We start from the raw sequence: 25452 nt of genomic DNA on the forward strand, positions 1-25452 counted from the left end.
TGATCATACACATTAGTTTGACCATTTTCAAACCTAATGCACCACTAACACACTCCAGCTTCAGGAACCATATCATACCCATAAACTTCACTGAGTTGGAGATAAATCTCAATTAGTTTATTGTGCTTATCCAACAAAAAACCTTATTACCGACCACACTTCACAACTCGCAGGATTTTAAATTGTGTCCCACATTTTAAACTGCTATTATAAAACAACAAGGAGTGACAGTAACCTCTCACTAGCAACGGCTTAATAGCCACTGATCCGAGAAACCCCCTGACATCAAAATATAGCCGCACACCTTGCGGCTACAGAGCAAAATGTAATCTACTTTTTGGATAGCCCTCATAAATACCCACACTACGTCTTGTATTACATTCTTTTTAATACATATAGAGTTTTTAGTTTAGCTCAAGTTTAAACTGTATTATTGACTAATTACAATTTTAATTTTGTTGTTTGGACAGAGAAAAATTAATTTTTAAACTTAGTGACATTTGCAAAATTATTAGTTGATTGTGAAGATACATTGGCAATGTGTTTTACTCTGAATTAAAGTAAATGGACTTAGTAACCTACGTTCCAACTTAATATTGTGTTATCAGTATGTTTTCTATATAGCGAATTGAATTTATTTTCTATGAATTTAATATTAATTTTATTGGTTTATTTTTATTAATTTGTCAAACAAAATATTAAATTATTCATATTCTAAAATTTTTAAAACAGTTACATTACATTAAACACTAATTATATTATGAAACCACATGAACTATTTCAGAGTAAAAACTTACAAAAGCAGAGAAACAATGTATCTACTGCAACAGAATACACTGAGAAGAAAATAGAAACTATGATGTAAGTCATGAGCCCAACAATGGCCATGGGCAGCCAAGGGTAGACAAGAACAACGTCTCTGCCGGAGTCGTCTAGTAGGCGCACTTGACCAGTAAACACGTGATACGACATGACAACCACCACTGCTGTTACTAGAACTTTTCCCAGGAAAAACAGGAAATCTGTCACCTAGAAAAGAGTTTTTCCTTAATGAATTATACACGCTTCGAGATGGAGAAAATTTAAACTACTTGCTACACTTACCCCTATCTACTTGCTACTTGTAGATTTGCCCCTTTATGTTTCTTACCTAATTAATGTTAATTTGTTTTATACATATTATAATGTATGTATGTTTTTGTGAGTAAAATGGTAAACATATTTCTAACTATCTGTCAACAATCATAAAGAAAGAAAGAGTGATTGTATACTGTATTCTAATTTCAGTTTTAAAACACAAATTGTAGATTGATTCACACTAGACTCCTACTAAGTAGCGGCTGTGATTTATTAAAACAAAAGACAATGATATGTGTTACAATGATATAGCAAACCTACAAAACAAATTCAAAGTGTTTGATTTTGGAAAAAAATCAAGTATTTACTATTTAAAAAATGTTTAGTTGAATTTGTTGTCAAGGAAAACAATTTTTATTCACATTAAATTTCTTTATTTTACATTTTGTACCTAATGTACTGAGTAAACTATCATCCACTATGAAATGACATTTTTCACAAAGGGAAAGGAGATGTATAATTTAAAAGATTATATGTATAATTGGTGTCAATTAATTATATTAAGTTAGTATGCACAAACTGTTATATACAAAACATTTCAAAATTTGATTCACAATTAATATAAATTTGAGTATCGTAATAGTACAACTGTAAGTTCCTTTAAAACTACTAAAATATCTGTTGTTTTATTCTCTTCTAAACTGAGATAACATGCAATGCCCAGAATTCCTTACCTCGTATTGGAATACTAAAAAATAGAGCATACTAATAGTAGGCATAATTTTTGTTTATACATTGATTAAATTGATGGAATAGAAGATGATTTGAAACTGAAGATCACTCATTAGTAAATCAAAAATACAATATAGCAATGACAATAAATTCAAAAATTTGGCCAGCTAACATTTTTGTTCATCAAGTCAAAGACACCATCAAGAAAGTTTGTACTGAGTCTTCCTCGATTTTATGTGAATCTTTTGTGTACCTGAAGTGTGATATAAAAATATATATTTTATATTCATATTCGTTTTATTATTCAAGTAGTTTTTGTAAACAAATTAATATTTTTGCTTCTCATATTATCTTATAACGAAGTTTTAAGATGATGGAGTTTCTAAATATTTGAAAGTGTTAGTACTATATCAAGATACTAAGCTTGAGAGTAATCGTTCTATCAATGTTAAGTAAATTAAATTTCGCAACTAATAATTAATAATTCTTCTTCAATTTGTCATTTTGAGATGATTATACCACATGTGAAATTTACTTTTCTTCCGACTGAACTGGAAGGGCTATTTTTTCATTGAAATAGAAAAAAATGCTGAGAATTCTTTAAAATTGTTGAATATTACAATAAAAAATTGAGACTTTACTACTAAAGATTTAATTTAAAAGTATTCTTGACCCTTGACTGGTCCGCAGACGAAAGCAGGACTGTACAGTCTGCTCCAACTGTACTAATTGTCACTTGAGAAAATTTAAAAAAGGTTCAAGAAAGGTAGAATACACTTAGTTTACATTGAAAACTTGCATAAGAATCTTGAAGAAAATGTGTCTGTTTTTCTTAAAATAATTAAATCCTTACTTCCAAAACAATTAAAATTAATGGGGTTTTGACTCAAGAAGTATATTAAACCTGTTCTTAAAGAATTAGTGACTATTTGGGTAGTTAGAGCTAAGTTTTACAAAAAGGTTCTGTAATTTAGAATATACCATTTATTAACAGTGTAATATATAGGTATCGTAAGTATCAAGCTTAGAATGTCGTATCTCATGAAATACAGATTCAAAACAAATTATGGCTGGGGAGATTTTCCAACTTGTACTATCTTAGTAACATTCAACTCTTTTAATTGGTAGAGAGAAGGTATTTGCAAGCCTTCAGATGTAGGGAAAAGAACTATAATATTTAATATTACCTATAGGAAATGAAGGATTTTTTTAATATGATCGGGATCAGTAACTAGACCTCATGTTGATGCAGCCACTTATGTAAGATCGGTGTTGATTCGTAATGTACAGGGTGATTACCGAGAAACGTGTTTTTCAAATAATGAGTACTCAGGCGATTCAAAGCAAAAAATGTATTTATGAGTGGAAAAACAGTGTACACAATATGCAATTTCAGAATAAAATTATTTACAATTTAGCGTTTAAAAATTACATCTCTAAGGTGACCCCCACCTTCTGCTTGGATACAGTGTTGAAGGCGTTCTTTAAAACTTGCTACGGATTTTGCTAACATATCTCTAGGAATGGCATTGATTTCTTGGCGAATAGCTTCTTTAAGTTCCTCTATTGTTCGTGGCTTGTTTATGTAAACTCTAGATTTCAAAAATCTCCACAGAGAGAAATCTGGAATTGTAAGATCCGGTGAGCGAGAAGGCCAAGTGACATCACCAAAACGTGAGATCACTCTTGTAGGGAATGTTCACCGAAGGAATTCCATACTAATGCGAGCCGTATGGGCTATTGCCTGATCTTGTTGTAACCAAACATTCTGGCAAGAGATATTCTTCCAACATTTCCAGGTACCGTTGTGCATTCACTGTCACTGCTCTGCCATCATTGTCTTCAAAAAAATAAGGACCAATGATCCCCTTTTCACTAACCGCACACCACACAGTCACACATAAGCTATGAAGAGGTCTCTCAGCTACGTTTTGAGGATTTTCTGCACACCAAAATCGTAAATTCTGTTCATTGACTGCTCCGTCCAAGTGGAAATGCGCTTCATCACTCATAAGGATAACTGCTTCGTCATTTTCTTCCAAAATTTCACTCATTGTGTTACCAAAATTTACACGTCCAAATCTTCTTGACTCAATTGATGACATACTGCCAGCTTGAAAGGATTAAATTTAAGATGTGTGACCAAAATCTTCCTCACTGTGGATGGGCGAAGTCCGAGAGCAGATGCCCGCTTCCGAATTGAGCGGCTAGGACTCAGTTGCAAGGCCCACTCTTTCAACTGTCTCAGGGGTACTAACTGTCGTTGCCGGTCCAGGAGTTTTCTTCAACTCCCCTTAAGCAAAGATCCAGTTGTGTTAACATTATGTATCCAACACAATATCGTGTTACGATCAGGGATAGCACCATGCCATGCAATGTTAAAATGTGCACGAAAGTCTCGCTGAGTCTGAGTGACTGATTCACCATTTGCGTAAAACTGTCACCTGACAAACGTACGATGCTCAAGGTTCCACATCTCGGCTACAACTGAAACTGCACAACTACTACAACTGCACACTCCCCCCTCCACAGTGCAACAACTTCCAGCTGTCGCCGACCGATATTCTTTGTATACTATGCAAGTCAAAAACATGCGTTTCCCTGTAATTACCCTGTATGTTAGTAGCCATACGTTGGTTGCAACAATAAACAGGATCGGTGTGTAGCCATCTAACCCAACGTGATTTTCGTAGTTTGAATGTAATCAGTTATATGTCATGGCCTCAAATAGGTGTAGCCACTTGGTGACGATTTTGTGGGATACTGTTATTGCTTCACATTGCCTCTGCCATCTGTGTATGATTAGTTTAATATTCGGGGTTTGTCAAATTTAATTATATTTAAATTATTTTACTTTCTTTTGATAACTTTATAATACTATGTCACAATGTACCGATTGTATTAAATAATAATTCTGGGGTAACTGGATTACCGGTGGAAGGAGTAGGCCCAGAAGAATGATAAGGACTGGACTGTACAAAAGAGGCTGCTATCAGCGAGGCGCGCATCGCAGATGGCAGTGTTTGATAACGAAATAGAGAGGTGGGGTGAGGTAGACGTGCCGTACCTCCCGTCTCAGTTAATCGGAAGTGATTGTAACGAGTAGAGTTTGAAAGTGCTTAGAGAAAAACTTTTTGCTAATTGTGATCGAACCTGCGGGTAAGTGAACTTTTTAACTGGAGTCCAGTCAATATACATTCTTAGTTATTTTGGAATAATTTTGGGGAAAGAAATATTGTAAAAATTAAATTTAATGGGAATTTAGGAACTTGTCCTTTTGATCTGTGCAATATAAAACTTGTTGGTGCAGTGAGCACATGTATATAAAATTTTATGTAAAAATACTAAAAGAGTTTTGTGGTTGTTACAGATGCTTTCAGCAATATTTTAAAATCTCTTAACACTGAAGAATTTTTTAAATCTCTAACACTGAAGAATTTTTTAAATCTCTCACACTGAAGAACTTTTTAATTCTCTAACACTGAAGAATAATTTTTAAATTAAAGTAAAGAAAATTAGTAACAAAATAAAATTGAATTTTGAAGATAAATTAAAGTGAAGAATTGCCATATCAGATTAGAGTGTGAAAGTTTTTGAATTTTGAAAATTGAATAAAAAGCTGTAAGAACTTTGTACATTTTTGGAGTGACGAATATATTACAAGTTTGAATTTAAAAGTCATCAAGAAGTTATTATTTTAATTTTAATTCCAGTAATTCTTTTTATGAAGAAGTTTTATTTTAGTTTGAACTTTATTTCAGAAGATTTTATTTTATATTTTAACCTTCACAAAAGTTTTAAATTTCAAAGCTAACCCCTCATGTGCCAGTAAAACGGTACAACAAAGTTTGAGTTTTTAATTTTGTATTCGCTTGTGATATACAATGTTTTAAAGTCTGAAATGTGGATAAGATTTAAATTATACACTTATACTCACTCACCACTGATGTCTACATTTTCAGAATATTAAGACTCATCTACTTATATAAATTCCACCAATAAATTTATTTCTTCTACTGAATTTACACGTGTTTGTAGAACCTACCAGTTTGTTTTATAATTACTCTGAGTTACTAGTGTTCACAAAAAATGTTTCACTATGCACTTCAATAAATGTGCTTCATTCACTTTAAAATCACTATAAAAATAAATTTTGAAAGGAATTGAACTATTCCTGTATATTCATATTATCATATTAGATGCTTCCACCTCAAATGTGGAAGAAGGAAAGAGAGCGATACTTGGGCTCGGAAATATTCCCTTGCACTTTTAATCTCGGACTCACACTACTACTCTTAAATTGCAATATCTTGTTGTTCATAAAATATGAATTTCTTTTTGTAACTGTTACAATTTAATGATTTAAATTTATTTCAATATAAGTTAATTTTGATCTATTCTCTATTAATATATTTGAACTTTCACATGTGATTTGGGGTCACAGTCTGTATCATTAGAGTTGATTTGACTGTGCCTGCTTGCTAATTTACCAACTCATTTGAAATTTGAACTGCACAATACCAATCTATTACAGCTTTAAAAGCGAAAAAAATAATTTAGAAAAATTTGTATTTCCAGAGAGGTCTGTCACTATAACAAAATGAAGTGTACCATCTCTCATTATGAACTCAACATAGTTGAACTAATATGGATGTATGTGAAAATGAGGTGGCAAAACTTAATAAGACATGAAACATACAGAATGAAATGCATCAGTTGATGTCATAGTGGACAATGGAGCTGAAATTGTTTGAAACAGGTTATGATAGAATAGACAAATCATTTAGGCCATAAATTGTACGCATAATGTTGTCAGCATTTTCATTTTAATTAAGGCTTCAAATTTGAATCATTGAATGATTTGGTTATTTATACCGACATTGCAGTCTCAGACAACAGTGTCCTTGGTTGAAGCAGAGTGTTCCTGAGTTATTAGGAACAGCCTGGTATGCAGCCAACAGTACTTCTTAAACACTTTTAAAATAATTGATGAATAGATGAATAATTAGAAATGGAGTCAAAAGAAACAATCCAGATGTCGACATTTTCTTCAATTTAAAGAAACATTATACATAAAAAATTAATAATAAACATTAGAATATATATTGAAACAAAGACACTTTTAAATTAATATTTAAGTAGCAAAACATTTGTCTCTCAATATGCTTATGAGAGAAGGATAGTCACCAATAAAAAACAACCTTAAAACTAGTAAACATTATGACAATTGCATTTAAACCCCAACGATTAAAAGGGCCAGAGCTCAGACACTGCTATTTTAAAATCCAAGTCAAAATGAAATAAGGTTACTGAATCGCTGAGTAAGTCTTAGAACACACCGACCACTACGCATGTAACCTGTGCTCTAAGGATTAGAGGAACAATATAGTCACTTCGTTTAAGAACTTTTACTGTGACAAAATTCAGGGACCACCATTCATTCATATATTATGGCCGTCTCCAGCTGATTTCTGAACATGTGTTGACAGTGTGAAGATTCGCTCAAAATTCATTTGTTTGATAGCTTATTAAATAGTTATTTATAAATCTATTTTCTTACCTTATCAACAAAGATAACACGGATAAAATTCCGCATGAGAAGTTGAAATGCATCCTTAGCTGAGGTACAAAAGTTTTGCCCATTAATTGCACACATAATGTATGCATTTCGGTTTATAAAACATAGGAACTTTTCCAAGCACCAAAAAAAGCATTTACAGCAGCGTATTATTGCTTTGGTTATAGCGTTATCAAATTTTTTAACTTTCTTTTCTGCATATTCGATCATAACTCGAATAAAACTGCAAATGGCTAATATAAGAGAGCCGAATGCTACAGTTCCCATATGGTACCTGAAAAATAGTTATCTAAAATTACTTTTTCATATAGTGATTATAGTACTGAAAAGTTAATTAGGAGTACGCTCATTGTTCCCATAACAAAGCATGAGTGAACACATTACAAACAATAAAGCATTAATAAATATTGTGTTCATTGTCCATAAGTTGATTACTCAATTACTTTTATTATTCATATTGTAAAACATTATGACCAATTATTATTGTTACCAAGATTTGTAATTTAACTGGAATAAATGGTTGGTTTATAGTACTACAAACTGCATTCTATTATTTTGTTTCATTGTAATATTATAGTAGAGGTATTTTATTTTAAGGCTAATATTATCAAGATTTAATATTCAAAATGCCTATCAATCATTAAAACTTAGTTAATTTAAGTAAATATATTTCATTCCTAGCAAATTTATAAAAAGTTACCAAATATTTTCTTATGTAGTTGTACATTTCATGTCACAGACGCTGTTGAAATGTCTTCTAGCATTACTGAGGTAATTTACAGTTATTTTAGTAATTCTCATTTCTGCATTATACAATGTTCGGAAACTCCAGAACAGGATACGTTTTTTCTTCAAACACTATATTGAGTTAAAAGTTACTAAAGCAGGCCGCACAAAAATCGTCCGATGGTAGCTGGTGCATCTGAATCACTCCTCTACACTGTGTGCACATCACTTTTGCCTGTTTTACACATACAGAAAGTTGCTGAACCATTTAAATATTTGTTGCAATAAACAAACATCACAGCTATTACAGCAAACAAATATACATACATTTTATTTCATTCATCTTTTTTAGCCGGGGAGGAAGAGAAAACTTTTGTGGGAAACGACTTGTCGTCACATCAAGCTCTACCACCGTAGAAACAAGTCTTAGTTTAGGTAAAAGTTGTGTTAATTTAAGTGTTGTCGACTCAAGCTGTAATCCTGGGAAGTCTGGTGGAGAGATGTGGGTGAAGGTTTTACATCTTAACATACAATCAATGAGAAACAAATTGCATGAATTAGCTGTCCTTTTAGATGAGGCTGATTGTGATGTCCTTTTGGTCAATGAACATTGGTTGCTTCACGATGAGGTAACTTTGTACGTTCCAAGAGGTTATAGGTTAGCTGCAGCGTATTGTAGAGATGAGCCGTATGGAGGTTTCTCTATCGTATTTAAGGAGCATTTCTCATTTGAAATTATTGATATCTCACATCTCACATCTACCAGGTTTCTAGAAGCTGTTTGTATATATGTAAGTAATCTTAATGTAATATTTGTTTCTCTGTATAGAACACCAGATACCAATAGCAATATTTTCTTTAACTATCTAGAATCCCTTTTGCACTTTGTCTGTGATAAGAAGCCTAAAAGTTATATTGTTCTTGGAGCTGATTTCAATATTGACTTCTTAATGGATAAAGATGTAGAAACGGTAACACTTGTTAACTTATTAAAATCATTCAACTTATATCATGCAAATAGTATTCCTACAAGACAAAAACGATTAATCAATAACATTGTAACAAATATAGATAAAAATTGTTTTAAAAGCAGTCTATGGAATTATCAGATATCTGACCATGGCATAATTTATTTTAAGTTCTGTGTAGCGTCAATGCCTTCTCAGGTAAAACATATTTCTTTTAGGAAATCCAAAGAAACTGACTTTAATTTGTTTGTCCAACACTTGTCTAAGTGTGATTGGCATGATCTTTATATCTTTATAAAATTTATGACTCAAATGTTGCTTTTGAATTTTTTGTAAATAATCTTAAGACTTTATATGATTTTTTTTGTCCAAGAGTTCAGAAAACTATTAAGGTTCAAAGCCACAAGAAAGCTGTTAACTCCAAATGGTTTGATGAGACCTGTCATAAAATGAGAAATATTGTTAATACACTGAGGGATATGTTAAAAATACCTACCTACAGGAACAATGCTGCCTTAAAAAACTGTTACAACGTACAAAGGAGAATGTACAGGGAAAAAATCAAAGATGCTAAGATAAATTGTAATGATGAATTTATTAATAATGCTAGTAATAAGTGTTTAGCGGCATGGAATGTTATAAAGTCGCAATCAGGTAACCATTTTCAGAAGGATAATCTGCTGCCATTGATAACGCCAGAACAATTTAATGATCATTACATTAATATTGGTGAAGGTATACTGCTTAAGCAACAAACAATGAGTAATAGTAGTATTAGTTATGATGAGTTTCTTAAAAAAGCTAAAAATTCACCTGTAAATTTTCTCTGGAAAAATGTTAATGAGCAGCAAGTTTTTGCAGTTGTTAAAGCTTTGAAATCATCTAACTGTGAGGATATTTTTGGATTCTCAAACAAAATAATAAAATTAATTGTTCCTTTCATAATTAAGCCTTTATTTAACATATGTAATTAACCTTAGTTTGTCTTTCTCACATTTTCCTGATTGTCTGAAAATATCAAAAAGTATTACCACTGTTTAAAAAGGGTGACAGAAGATGCATAGATAATTATAGAACAATAACAATTGTATCAGTGTTTTCTAAAATTTTGGAGACTTGCGCTAAGGAACAGATTTTAGAATTTCTGGATGTAAATAAAATTTTATCAAGTAGCCAATTTGGTTTTAGGCCAGGCTACTCTACTGTGAAGGCACTGTATGAGGTTGTCTCTCAGATTCTGTCAGGCTTTGAGGCCCTAAGTAAATTTTGCATGACTGTTGGACCTCAGCAGAGCCTTTGACAATATTTCACATGACATCTTGTTAAATAAATTAGAATATTATGGGATCCGCAACGATCAGTTAAGTTTCTTCAGGACCTATTTGTGTGGTAGACTACATATGGTTTGTGTTGGAGATCAATATTCATCTCGAAAAGAGGTTCTTGCTGGGGTCCCACAGGGTTCTGTCCTTGGCCCCCTTCTGTTTATATTATACATGAACGATTTGCCAATCAGTCTAAGCTGTAAGACAATATTATATGCAGATGACACATCTTTAATTGTAAAAGACAACTATTTAGCTAGCGTTTTAAGTGACACGAACAGAGTAGTTAATAAGGCTAGTCTATGGTTTGAGTCAAATCTTTTAAGAATTAATGAAAGTAAGACTGAACTCATACTATTTTCATTGAGAAATTTTGAAATAGAGGATGACATTTCCAAACCAGTAAAGCTTCTTGGTGTCTCGTTAGATCACAAACTTGTTTGGATGAACATACTAATAATTTAATATCAAAACTGTCAAGAGTGTGTTTCTTACTAAAAAAATTAAAGTCCTGTGTTAGTAAGGAGTTAATGAAGACTGCATATTTTAGTTTTTTTCACTCACATTTATTGTATGCCAATATGTTATGGGGAAATAGTGTGGGTGCTGACAGAATTTTTATATGGCAGAAAAGAGCTTTAAGAATCATGTTTGGATTAGGCTACAGGGAAAGTTGCAGAAATTACTTTACCAGCTACAATATAATGACTGTTCCTTGCATTTTTATATTTCAGAATTTAATTTATGTCAGAGAAAATGTTACAAATTTTATTAAATTTACAGATGTACATAATTATCACACTAGACATGCCAAGGATTTAGTTTTACCTGTTGTAAGGTTGGAAAAATATGCTCATAAATATCTACAGATAAAATTTTTTAATAAGTTACCAGAAGCATGGAGACTGTCAAACATTAAAGAGTTTAAAACAAAAGTGGCTAAATGGATGATAAGCCAAGCTTTTTATTCAGTAGAAGAATTCTTAAACTCATAGAAATTTTATTTAAATAGGATATATTTATATATTTATTTGTCAGTTGGGCTAAGTTTTACAGTTTGTTTTAACTTAATTAATTTGTAAAGTGGTATTCGCTGAGAACTGTATTTATGTCTATATATACTGACTTTGTCCAATCTGTAAAGATAAATGACAATAAAAATGATTCTGATTCTGATTTTCCAGACGAGATGTAAACCAAGCTGACAGTATATAGCCTTAGCAGAAACAGCTGGTGGTCAGTTGCGATATGACAACACCACATCAAATGCCATCGGACTATTTTAGTGCAGGCTGGTTTAGAATAAAACCTAATTCAAACTAACCATCCTATTTTCACATTTTAAAAATTATAAGAATTGTTCTCAAAGAGTTAAGAACTATGTTATAATTTGAAATGTCCTTTAGCATTGTTAGGGTAAGAGACACAATATAGCAACATCTACACATTAGATTATTCCACTATAGGGTTAAGATAACCTACCAAAGTGTCCGGAAGATGGCCCGTGAGAGAGTGAAGAATGGAACGTTTCGTTTGTGGAATGTCCAATACCATGTGGCGAAGGTGCCTGCCAGAATCATTTGGGCAAGGCCAGTCACAAACCAGACTCCCCAGAAGAACCCAAATAGATTAAACATCTGAAGGTACAGGACCAGATTGGTTGAGTTAAGGCTACGGATGGCACAGCCTGCTGTGTAACAGTGGGAGTTTACATCTCCTGCTTGGTGACAAAACTTATTGAATTCCTCTACTGTACAAGTTGTATTATCTATGATCCCCTGTAACAGCAACACTTTTATAAAATACATTATTATTATTATTATTATTATTACTTGGGTCAAAACTTACAGTATTCAAAATTCAACAGAATACAAAATGCATGTTTACTGGTGCTGGCATATACTTCAAAAATAGAAGCAATATTAACAAAACAATATCCACACTTCTCTCTCCCCTTCACCACTCCACCTCCCACTCAATCTCCTCCTCCCCCCTCTCTACCACAGCTATCTGCTTTTATTTTACCTCCTAATGGTCCTAATAATGTCTTGTAGATTATGTAAGCATCATTACATGTCTACTGAATGTTTTTAACAAAGACTTTCTTTTGTTTTCTAAAAAAAAGTCAGCAAATATTCTATTAGATCGCAGTTGATTGTAGAAGTTAAAGAAGCAGCTGAAATTATGAGGGCTATCCAGAAAGTAGATTACGTTTTGATATAAAAAAAAACACAAAATACAAGAAAATATGGTTGGATTATATACATTTGAAAGTGACACTAAGATATTATTTTTCTACATATTCACCATACAAATTTAGACACATCATTGCGGTGAACTGGTTAAGAAATTCCAGCATTATTAAATTCTGCCACCTGAGACTTCAAAGAGATAGTCATGCTCTCCCGCAGTTGTACGTGACCATCAAAGAGCAGCATCATAAGCTATGTATACACAATAGTATATGCAAGTATACTTTAGTATAATTGTTTGGTCTTTCTCTCTGATCCAAGTCATAAAAATAAGAAATAATAAAAATGTATACAACTATTTTTTCTATCAAAGAAATCATTCACTATAAAAACTTGCCTATAAATACTTCACTATAAACAATTTATTTGAAGTAATTGCACTTTGAAGTTATAAAATTTTAAATTTTTTACCTGATAAGGACCAGTACAAATGCAGTTTCCATCCATTCCTTCAATTCTTCTGTCGTCAGTTCCAGTTGAGTATAGAAACAGGAATACACTGATAGACCACAACAGAACAACCAGTTGCACTGCCCAAGGGATTATGGGAAAAAACAGGGTTGACACTGCACTACTGACAGCCCTGCACAAACAAAATGCAATTTTTTAATACAACATTATTACAATCCTCAGTACATACCAGCAAATTGGGGAGGAATAGCGAAAAATTGTCTTCTCCCCAAAACCTAAAGCTTTGTGTAATATCAAGTTAGACAAAGATAAAACTAATAATAATAACTTTAGGGAAGATTAGTGATAAAGAAAGATATTTAAAACTTTGAAGATTATATCAACAAATACATATCACTGGCAGTCTAGTGCTTTGTGATAGCATCTCTGACACAATTGTAAATAAGTATATCATTCCAGGCCTAATGTAAACAAGTATTCAATTAATACTCTAATTTTATATATTTTTTGAAAAAAGTTCCCTGCTTCTAAAGTAATACAATATTTTCATTCTTCATTTTGATTACCTTTATTTTGCAAGAGCAATTATACTAATGTACTATTCTTCAATAGTTGGATGATAACAGTTTATCACTTACTTGCTGCTTTCTTTGATAAGCGCTGTAGCCAAATAGATACGGCTTCTCAAAAACACTACAATGACAACGATGAATATGAGGAAGAAGGCACAAACAACCAGAAGTAGCATCCAAAACTCCCATTTGTTGAACAGCTGGGTAACTTTACCCTCTAGACTGTTACTGTCAGGAACTATCCGACCATACTGGTTGTCTTTTAATAATTTATAGTTTTTATAACTGAAAAAGACTCCTGTAAAAATACGAAAAACAATTATAACTTTTTAAAATCCTGTTTACAATCATTATGTTTGTAGTCATTAGTTTAACATTAGTAAATAATTCTATAAAACTGCAGAATTACTTCAGAAAACATTAATTTTAGTCACCGGATTACTTATAATTGTAAATATTTTATAAAAATAATTATTATTATTGTAAAATTTAACTAATACCAATACTAATCCGGTTTTATTTCTAGACACACCTTGTACTAAATGTTAGAATGGATCATAAAATATTTAATATCTTCAATCTACAGCTTTAAACATTAAAACAATTCTAATACACTCTTTATTGATATTCCCATTTCTCCATGTGCTAGCAACTAGAATACAGTTTACATTACGATCTGGCGTACAGGATTAAGAACTAAAATTTAGTGGATATAACGCAACACTAAAGAATTCTGATAAGCTCCTAGTTACTAAACTCAATGAGACATCTAGATTTGTGTTGTCTTTGGCTAAAACGTTAAATGTACCACTTTAACAGTTTACACTAAATGGAAAACATCCAAAATTACTACTTTAACGCCTCCAAAAGTTGTTAAATATTTTAGCATTGCATTAGTGCTAGACATTGATTGTAAATTAATACATTTTTATTGTAAATCACATCTTTAATTTTAAGTCTTGATCCAGACTGTACTTACTCAGGATCTGTATTATTTTGAGTTAATATTCAAACATTAGTATAACAAGCATATTATTTATTTATTATATTATACAACGTATATTAATGTAAAGGGAATGCATATCAAGAAATGTTATAGAAAAAAATGTAAAATTATCATCACTTGATAAATTAAAACAAACCTATTTAGATGTTAGTGCACTAACTTATTAATGTCAATTTGCTATTTACTTTCTTCTCACAAATGTGCCATGTAAACAATATTTTAAATTAAGAAAAATCTTGTATGTGTTACAAGTGTTGAACTACCAACAAGACTGAAGGGGTGACTGTTCCAATATATAAATTTAAACAGTAAAAATTAAAATAAATTAATGTTGTAGTCATTTTAGTTAGGTTCCTAGTTCAAAATCTTTATTTTATGTGCAATGTGTTTCTTGCTTTTGTAAAGGCTGCAATTTGAACATGTTCTACATTCTTCTCTTAACATTACGTTCTAATTATTTAAATGTACTTACAAATTAAGTCTTACCTGAGGAAAATAATGCAATAAGGGCAAGAATTGAGATCCAGACAACTATTCCAGCAAGGAAACGAAGAAGAATAATATAAACAAAACTGACAACTAAAGCAGCAAAACAGAATATTATTAAATAGCGCCATGTAGCATCCAGATCATGCACCACATCTTGAGCAACCTACAATATAAACAACAAACAAACAAATTTTATTTTTAATAATACCTTTAAGTCATTATATGATCTAGTAGCAAACAATAACATAGCCAAATATGTATGTATGTAACTCTAGAAGTGGCATGTGTAAGTGCCAATAGTGGCAAATTTTAGGTCCACTGGCAGCACAATTTGCTGCCAAGAACTCCAACATGAACTTAAATCATTATTTTCGTGGAACTTATTCTTCTTTATGTAGAAATAAAGTTGCATGCAAAATTTAAAGTTTGCAGATAATTTTTATTGGGATATCTTGCTACATGATATGTTCAAATTTTGTTTATTGAGTTAGCTTTCATAGCAGTGTTGAAATAATAAAAGTTTAGTGCGGTACTGAGGGTGCTACAATGTAACAGCGTGCTGAAATCAAATCTAGTCACTGACTTTTAACTTTCTCTTTCCACTTAATTCTTTTTTTTACTGTATGAATAAGATACATGTGTTACTGTATCACATGTTAAAATCAGATATGATTGTACTCAGTTTGTTTACAAATTTATTTATTCTACTATTTTCATGTTGCTATTTTGGTTATCTATAAAACCAATTTAAAAATATTCGCCAACACTCAGCGAAATGCAATTGATTGATATGCACCATCATCGAACTCACTGTTGCCTAAATAAAAATGAAACTTTATACATACTTTCACATGTACATCAGTTCATTTTTGGGATTGCATGGATAGATAATCAGAAATTGAGTTTTTCCAGCTCAAGGAATTATAGGCTTCACTAAAGCTCAGCCAACAAATTGATAAAGATATCTTAGATTTATTTTTCCTTCCCACATTTATTATATTAAACAATATAATATAAGTTAAACAAATATCCACTCTTACTTCACTTATAATCTCCAAAATGTAAAAAAGAGTAAAGAAAAACTGGCATTAGAAACTGTTGATTAAAAGAATTCCTGACACAGATAATACATATACAATAATATACTGATCATTATATATACCTTTTATGAGGTAATTTACTTATCTTAAATATTTAATATCAATGTACATAGCTTATTATACATTTTTATACTAGTGGCTTCATTCTTACATCAATACAAAAAGTGTTAATATTGCACGTACACGTTACAGTACTACCATATGAGAACTTATATTAATAATACATATATAATCTGAAATCTAATGTATTTTTTTTTGCTGATTAAGTTCTAAAGTTAAGAAAATGTAAAGCAATAAATTATTAAACCATTTTTAAAGTGACCTTTTCCGTAAATGATCCCCTTAATTTAAATTTCTTTTCAGTAAATCATAAGATGTAATATTCTATACTTACTATGTTATTAACTCCACTTATAGGGTTATCTATATATATTAATGTAATGAAAATAACTAAAACCCTTTAAATTAAAACTTTTTATTACATACACGTGTTTTGGTTTTTAACCATCATCAGTGTACATTAACCTCTAAATAAATAAATAAGTAATAAACAATTAGATATACACATGTGGACTTTTTAAACATATGTTAAATTTAAATTACACAGTTGTAATTTTCTTATTAGTAATCTGTATTTAATATTTTAATTTTTTCAAAAATTGGATTTGTCTTATTTTTCAGATTACTATTTAAAATGTTATGACGATCTTTATTATAATTTAGATAAATATGTAATTCTTCTTTTGTGTTTAATTTCTCTCCTTTCCTTTCGATATCTAAAATTTACATGTTCTTTTCAATATTTGTGTAGTTATGGTCAGTCTCCAATAAGTGTTCAGCAAAATTTGATTTTATTGTAGACATGTTATTTGTTTTTAAAGCTTGTATGTGTTCTTTAAACCTTTTATTAAAATTTCTTCCAGTTTGCCCAATATAATAGCTTTCACAGTCACTACAGTTAATTTTGTATACTCCAGATTGTATGTATAATTCCTGTTTGTCATCATTTTGGTTCACTTTGTTTTCAATAAGTTTAAATGTATTATTTCTTGTTTGGTGACTGATGGAGAATTTTGAATTTTGAAAGGTTTTTCGAACAGCTTTGTTTAATTTAGTATTGAATGGTACACATATATATATATTTATGAATTTCTGTAGTATTATGATTAGGTAGTATTTTGTTGGTTTTATTAATTTTTCTTGTTTTCTTCTTAATCATTTTGTCAACAATTTGGGGTTGATATTAATTTTTGACAGCTAGGTATTTTATTATTTTAATTTTTTATTTTTATTTTCATCACTCATTGGTATATTTAACATTCTGTTTACCATTGAGTGAAATGCTGCTAATTTGTATTTCCAAGGATGGTTAGAGGATGATGGTATTAGAAGATCTGTTTGGGTTGTTTTTCTATAAATTTCAAATGAGTGATTTCCATTAAGATTAGAAAAACTTATATCAAGAAAGTTAATTTTGACTTTTTGGATTTCTTTAGAAAACTTAATTTTTGGTGATATAGAATTGAGAAATTTAAAAATTGTTCTGCCTGGTTCTCATCTTCATTGAAAAGACATAATATATCATCCACATATCTAAACCAATAAATTATTTTGTCTTTAAATGGATTAGTGTCACTCATTATTTTGTTCTTTTCTAAATGTTGCATATATATATATATATATATATATATATATATATATATATATATATATATATATATATATATATATATATTTGCAAGAAGGCCTGAAAGAGGAGATCCCATTGCCAACCCATCTTCTTGTTTGTAAAAGTCCTTATTGTATTGAAAATAATTTTGATTAACAGTTGCTTTTGTCAATGATAAGATATCGTCAATTTCATTCATATCTAGTTTACTGTATTTTATTAGATTATCTTTTAGGATTTGAATTGTTTCTTGTTTTGGAATGTTTGAGTACATGTTGTTAACATCAAAAGAAATGAAGAAAGAGTTTAATGGAATTTGAATATCTCAAATTTGATTTGCCAGATTACTTGAATTTGATATACTGTAATTATTTAAATTTAACATATGTTTAAAAGGTCCACATGTGTATATCTAATTGTTTATTACTTATTTATTTATTTAGAGGTTAATGTACACTGATGATGGTTAAAAACCGAAACACAAGTATGTAATAAAAAGTTTTAATTTAAAGGATTTTAGTTATTTTCATTACATTAATATCTATACTTACTATATTCTATTCTTAACAAATTATTTATGGAAGTAGATGCTAAAGTCTTGCATGTAGGTGATTGTGTGTTGGCTCATCTTGAAAAACTTTGGACTTACAACTTTTAAAAAATGCTCAAAATTATGATTTCAGAATATATATTTCTATACAAATTAAATAATCGCAAAAACAAACCTGATTCAATACATTGAGTGCTTGCATAGTACGTGCAGACTGATTCAACATCTCAGTTGAAAACGGCACATTTAAGCCAAATTTTTGTTTGTAGTTATTAATCCATTGTTCATAGTTAAATTTCAGATTAGGAATGCATCTGAAGTAAACTAAAAAATACAATAAAAAATAGTTATTATTTTCACTGACATTGTACAGGGTGTGGCAAAATAACCTCCCTATTTTCATTGCTTTATTGTGAGTAGAGGGAGGCACTCAGAATGGTGGGGATAGCCGCAACCGACGCAGGAGAGGGGGAAATTTAAGTGACGCTCCGCCCGTAGGCACCAGTCGTCAGTCGCCATCATGATGGTGTGGACGAGTGCACAGAAAACGTTTGCGGTCGAAGCGTTCATTCGTAACAATGAATCAGTTATCATGGCTCAACGCGAATTCCGAACGCGGTTTCAAATTCCTCCTCGTGATTCAGTACCGGACCGCAAGTCTATTGTGCTGTGGGTGAAAAACTTCAGAGAAACTGGTTCTGTTGCGAAAAAAAACGAGGTGGAAGACCTCGTAGTGCTCGTACACCAGAAAACATTAATGCGGTTAGGCAATCAGTTTTGCATCTCCTCAACGATCAGCTCGCAAACATGCAGCCGCCCTTCGAATGTCCGACCGTAATGTTCGTCGAATTCTACACATGGATCTTCATTTCCATCCTTACAAGATGGTTGTTGTCCAAGAGTTGTCTCAACGTGATTGGCAGAGTCGTATGGAAGCGTGTCAAATAATCTTGGATAGTCTCCCACCAGACGCTGTTGTTTTTTTCAGTGACAAAGCGCATTTCCATCTGTCTGGAAGTGTGAATAAACAGAATTTTTCGCTATTGGAGTGAAAACCATGTGAAATAAACCATGTGGAGTGAAAAACCGAAGGAAATCCATGAGAGGCCTCTTCATAGTGAACGTGTGACTGTTTGGTGTGCGTTATCACGATGTGGAATCATTGGCCTTCACATTTTTAAAGAGGATGGCAATGTTGTTACTGTGAACTCAAACAGGGTATGCCAACATGCTAGCAGAATTTTTTGAACCTGCCCTACAACAGAGGGCTTTTGAGAATGTGTGGTTCCAGCAGGACGGTGCCACAGCACATACTGCCCGAATAGCAATGAACATTTTAAGGCAAATGTTTCCTGGCCAGTTGATTTCTCGGCGAGGGGACATTGTGTGGCCAGCGCGATCACCCGATTTAACTCCATGTGACTTTTTTATGTGGGGTTACTTAAAGGCCGAGGTGTTCAAACATTGCCCCAGAAACCTGCAAGATCTGAAGCAAGCTGTACGGGGGGAAGTTCTGCGCATACCTCAAGCCATGCTCGAGAGAGTCCACGACCGTTTCAGAATTCCCTTGCAACAATGTATTGATAACCACGGCCACCACTTATCTGATATTCTGTTTAAAAGAAAGTAGAAAAAACTTCCCGTGTCATAGAATAAGTTAAAATGAATAAATTTGTTTTTTGGAAAAAACTGTGGTTTTTATTGGCATTTAAAAATAGGGAGGTTATTTTGCCGCACCCTGTATAACAAAAAAATACGTATTTTTAATTATCTTAATTATTAGTATGAAGCAAAAATACATAACATTGTTGATTTTATTTATTGTCTTTAATTTATTTTTTTAGAAAAAGCAGTCAGAACAGCAATTAGCAGAAAACAATGTGTTTTGTTGTTTTCATTAAGTATGCCTAAAATTTGATTACAACCACAGGCTTTGGATTTAATAATATTAGTTTTATCTGGACACACACAAGACCAAGGTTTTTGAATGAAAGATGTCTAAAAATGAATTTTTATCCAAAACAAAGAAAACATATTGTATAGATTCCATAAAATATTTCTATATGTTGGAATCATAAGGCTGACAAGATAATGTTCCTGGTGTATACCTAATAACTGCCAAAACCTTATCAGACAAGATATCCAACAAAGTCAGTACTGCCTAAGAACTGTAAATTTACCTAGATGTTTACACATGCTTTAAACAAAAGCTACAAAACCTCTTTATTATGATCTACCAATACACAAGTTTTATTTTCCATTTTGAAAAATTGAATGGATTTTAGTTTTGGATGTGTACACATTTTACGCAGCAATGTTTTATTGAAATCATTGTTGTTTTTGTTATAAAACTTGTAACTACTTTTGATTTCTCCCTTCTTCTTCAGAATTCAATTACTGAATCTGCTAATAGATATCCAATATTCTTAATACCTTTAAAATGCATTGCAAAGTTAGAAGTGCTCATAAAACTATACTAAAAAACTATATAGTTTTGAAGGGTAGTAACTATTTTGGCTTTACTGAAAATATACATATATGTTTGAAAAGTAAAGAAAAATATGTATGTATATTCTAAAACATTATCTTCTTTTAGAGCACCAAATTAAAGATTTTTCATTATGGCAGGGATCACCAGAAAGTGCAGTTGAGGGATGAGCCTATTTGGCAAGTAACCTTGGAACAGCCAACGAGAAGAGGACATGAAGGAGTGGATTGCCCAAGATGAACAATATGATGTGGTAGATGAAGAAATAGTGAACATGGCAAACGGAAACGGAGAAGAAGACGATGAAGAGGATATGGTGTTGGAGGAAAGTGCACAGAAAGTTTCACACAGCGAAGGACACTAAGCTTTAGAAGTGACGTTAAAGTATGCAGAGCAGCTGGAGGAAACATCGTCTACCGAGGTTTTACTTCTCAGGAGACTGCGTAATTTGGAGGCCAGAAAACAACAAACAGAGGGAAAACAAAAGACAATCAAGAACTTTTTTTTACTTTTTCAAGCTTAAATTTAGTTTCATACTTCACTGCACTGTATATGAGTATGTACCTATTGTAAAACATGTTTTATTACTTTGCCTTAAGTGCATTTTGATGTGCAAATTAAATTAAAAGCCCCCATACACAATCTGACCAATCTGTGGACACGTCTGTCGAGGCGTCTGATTCCGGGTCTGTCATTCATCTCTTGACTTGTCCGCGGTCAGGCAGGTTAGGCAGTGTGTGGGAATGACAGACCCGGAATCGGAAGTGTCGGCAGACATGTCCGCGGATTGGTTGGATCGTGTATAGAGAGACCTATACATAATTTCAACATTGTTTTTATAATCTTCCGTGCTATCTGACCTTGCCGTGGCTAATTCAGGTTGAATAATCGAGACTCTACTGTATTGGTATGAATTCATTTTAACCCTAGAACTGGCAATCGACATTGTAATGTCGATCTCACTCACATGTGTTTTGACACTTCATATAGTACATAAATCAATACTACCACCAATATTTATATATAATTTCAAACAGAAAGAATTGCTGATTTAAATAGTAAAATTTGTTTTGCTGTTTTGGCAACAGTGATGTCATAAAATATACCAGAAAGATCGTCTTTATCTAGCCATTTTGAAAATTAGTGATATATCATTGGTACGGTTTATAACTCGTATGTTGTCTTACAGCTTATTATAGCTTTGTTTGAGCCTATATTTTGCTAAATTTTGGTACGTTAGAAATATTTACTGTAAAAATATATTGTTTTATATTTTTTTTAAATAATTGTACCTACAGTAACAAATTTAGGTACATACCAGCTAAATCTTTTTTTTTATTAAAGAATTTAGAAATTGTTTATTAAGTTATTTAATTTTGAAGTGTGAATTATTTTGTAAACTTTATTTATTGCATATCAAAGTTAGACTTATCTATACATTATTGTGCTATTAGCTTTCTTCTGTGAACTTCCCAGGGTAGCACGACCACATTGCTACAATACCCGAAATGGGTCTCTGATACAGCCAGTCAGACATCGAACTGCCCTTCATGACAAGAAACCCTCAACAATGGGACCACGACTTTACAATCAGCTCCCAGCTTCCTTCAAACAACTAACTGGAAAGGCAATGAAGAGGAAGGAAACTTGATTCTTGGTTATTGGAACATTCTATCTACACTGTTCAAGAATTCACCGAAGAGATCAGCCAGACTTTAGACTAAAACTCAATCAACCATAAATGACAATCATGTATTATTACCATATATTATATGTATATTCTGACGCATAACTGTTCTCAATGTTCATGTTAATAAAGAGATTCTGATTCTGTTTAGAATTAATTACATTTAAGGCCATAAATAGTGAACGCTGACCCTTGCAGTAGGCATATATGTGCATACATAACATCACTGCTTATTTTTAGATTTCACAACTAGAAGCAACTTTGAACTCTCTGTAATATCTAAAAATTCAGTCATCCAAAATAGGATTGGTCCCATCAACCTTAAATTATCACCTTCCTTGTTTATTACATGAATTCCAGCTGTAATAAATTAAATTTACATCAACTATTTATTTGATGTTTATTTTTAAATGTTTTGTTATCTATATTTTTAATAAACGCACATGATTGTTATAAATGTTGCCCTGCATATTATGGTTAATTTTATATAACAAGCAATGATGGTCAATGTGTTCAAAAAGTTTGATTGGCTTTATTTATGTACCAAACACGATGCTTTGTGTGGTACACAGTAACATCTTTACAAGTGCTGTGTCAGTATGTCTAAGACCTATTCTTCCTCCTAAGAGCAGTTATTAGTGTGCATACACCTGGAACCTACTTGGTGCAAGATTTTACCTTTCACAAATGTCTGCTAAAGGTGAGCTGAACAAGCTTATTTTATCTTATTCCAAACTTTCCCTCTTACTATCGGGTCATATGTTACCATAACAGCTCCACTCTTCCTTTCTCAATAACATTTTTCCTTTATTTATATGTTAATAACAAAATATAGGCCTATATATAATATTGTAAGTAAATTTTTGTAAGAAGTGAATGATCAAAACTTATTTATTTTAAAGCGTACAAGTTAGCACTTAATGGTTTCTTTCCAATCAACTCTCATAGGAAATAGCACTGCTAAAAAATAGTTTAGGACACCAGACTTGTTATAATATCTTTTTCTCTATGAACATTATTTGCTGCCTTATTATTGCTGCTTTAGAATACTCACATGACTGGCTTGGAACATACCAACTGGCACAAGCTTTCTTGTTAACAACATCTTGAAGTGTATTTTTGTCAACAACAGTTTTTACAATGATTTCATTGTAGCAGATGAGATGATTCTGGACATCGGTTATGTTGAATTGTAAGACTCCTGACAAGTAAGTCTCTGCTATCCACACATCTTCCGGACATTTAGAAACACAAACCTGTAACAGTGATTCATTTAATATCATACCTTGTATTATTAAACTTATGTTGAATTGTAAGACTTCTGACAAGTAAGTCTCTGCTATCCACACATCTTCTGGACATTTAGAAACACAAACCTGTAACAGTGATTCATTTAATATCATACCTTGTATTATTAAACTTATGTTGAATTGTAAGACTCCTGACAAGTAAGTCTCTGCTATCCACACATCTTCTGGACATTTAGAAACACAAACCTGTAACAGTGATTCATTTAATATCATACCTTGTATTATTAAACTTATGTTGAATTGTAAGACTCCTGACAAGTAAGTCTCTGCTATCCACACATCTTCTGGACATTTAGAAACACAAACCTGTAACAGTGATTCATTTAATATCATACCTTGTATTATTAAACTTACATTGCATCGATTTTTCCACCTCTTTATGAAATACACAACCTACCTAACAGATTCACTGTTGCTCATATATATGTTACTGATTGATTGTCATAATCTCTCTTCAGCTAGAATTCTTCCAAACCCATTAAGAAGTAGAACGACCAATATATTATTTATACATAAAATCACTTATGCACTTCTTCCAATGCTAGTTTGTTTGCTCCATCTGAGCAGTAAGATTGGTCTAATTTCACAAATTAGGCATTGGTTTCAGCAATTATATACTTATTTAAATAAAATCTCTTCCCAGTTGGCCTCTTTTTCGTATCATGGTAGACATGAGGGAGCCAAATTTGGAATAGGCAGATGTACGAGTTGGAACCTTACCATTAAATTTGCGGATACAATTCCAAAGAAATTAGCTGGTGAGTTGTCATGTTAAGAAATAACTTTTTGTAGGTTAGTAGTGGAAGTTTTTCTTGTAACTTATCTTTTAGTTGATCCAATAATAATTTATAATATGCAACTGTAACTGTTCTACCATTTCCAAGCAAGTAGTCAATGATGGTTATTCCAATGAACTCCTAAAAAATCAATTCCCATAACCATCCTGGCTGAAGAAACAGTCATTGCCTTTATGCAACCTCTCCTCTGGCAACCTATTGTTTGGTCTGTACTTTGTTTTCAGGTGTGTAGCATTGGTTTCAAGTTTCCTCCACAATGACAAAAGTCCCCTAAATTATGCTGAAATAGCCGCAACGTCTTTAGTGCTTCATAAAGTGCAGACACAGCTGATTCTTTAGTTAAGTTTTAATAATTAGTGTTATTTTAGGTGCATGATTTAGTGAATGTGTTTGAAATTTACACACAACATGTTACCTAGATTGTAGTTATGTTTAAGAATAGTTATTCACCTGAGGAAGAGTTTAGACTGCAGATATTGAAGTGTTACAGGTTTCTTGTATCACTGAACGGTGGCAAATGTCTAGACACATTTTTAATAACTTCAAAAACCTTTCATTGTTAACAACAAACTTGAAATCAAGAATGCAAATTGATCTTGGAACACTTCACACATTTGTGGTTTTTTTTTGACTGTGGGTAATTGTGGCACTCATCTTATAAATAACATTTACATGATCACATGATGATGCAAAATATACTGCACCCATTCACTTG

General features: G+C 31.9%; 1 protein-coding gene across 1 annotated transcript in view; it reads right to left on the bottom strand.

Moving 5' to 3' along the window:
* Positions 1–25452, bottom strand: part of LOC124360608 (choline transporter-like 2) — a 33351-nt gene that overhangs the window by 813 nt on the left and 7086 nt on the right. The window contains exons 4-11 of the mRNA XM_046814362.1: positions 23685–23886; positions 18631–18779; positions 15134–15299; positions 13708–13939; positions 13070–13241; positions 11889–12184; positions 7370–7661; positions 798–1029 (exon numbers count right to left, since the gene is read on the bottom strand). Of these exons, the coding sequence (XP_046670318.1) occupies positions 798–1029; positions 7370–7661; positions 11889–12184; positions 13070–13241; positions 13708–13939; positions 15134–15299; positions 18631–18779; positions 23685–23886 (1741 nt within the window). The remainder of the gene's footprint in view (positions 1–797; positions 1030–7369; positions 7662–11888; positions 12185–13069; positions 13242–13707; positions 13940–15133; positions 15300–18630; positions 18780–23684; positions 23887–25452) is intronic.

The sequence above is a fragment of the Homalodisca vitripennis genome, chromosome 4 (genome assembly GCF_021130785.1).
Source record: "Homalodisca vitripennis isolate AUS2020 chromosome 4, UT_GWSS_2.1, whole genome shotgun sequence".
Classification (NCBI taxonomy): Eukaryota; Metazoa; Arthropoda; class Insecta; order Hemiptera; family Cicadellidae; genus Homalodisca; species Homalodisca vitripennis.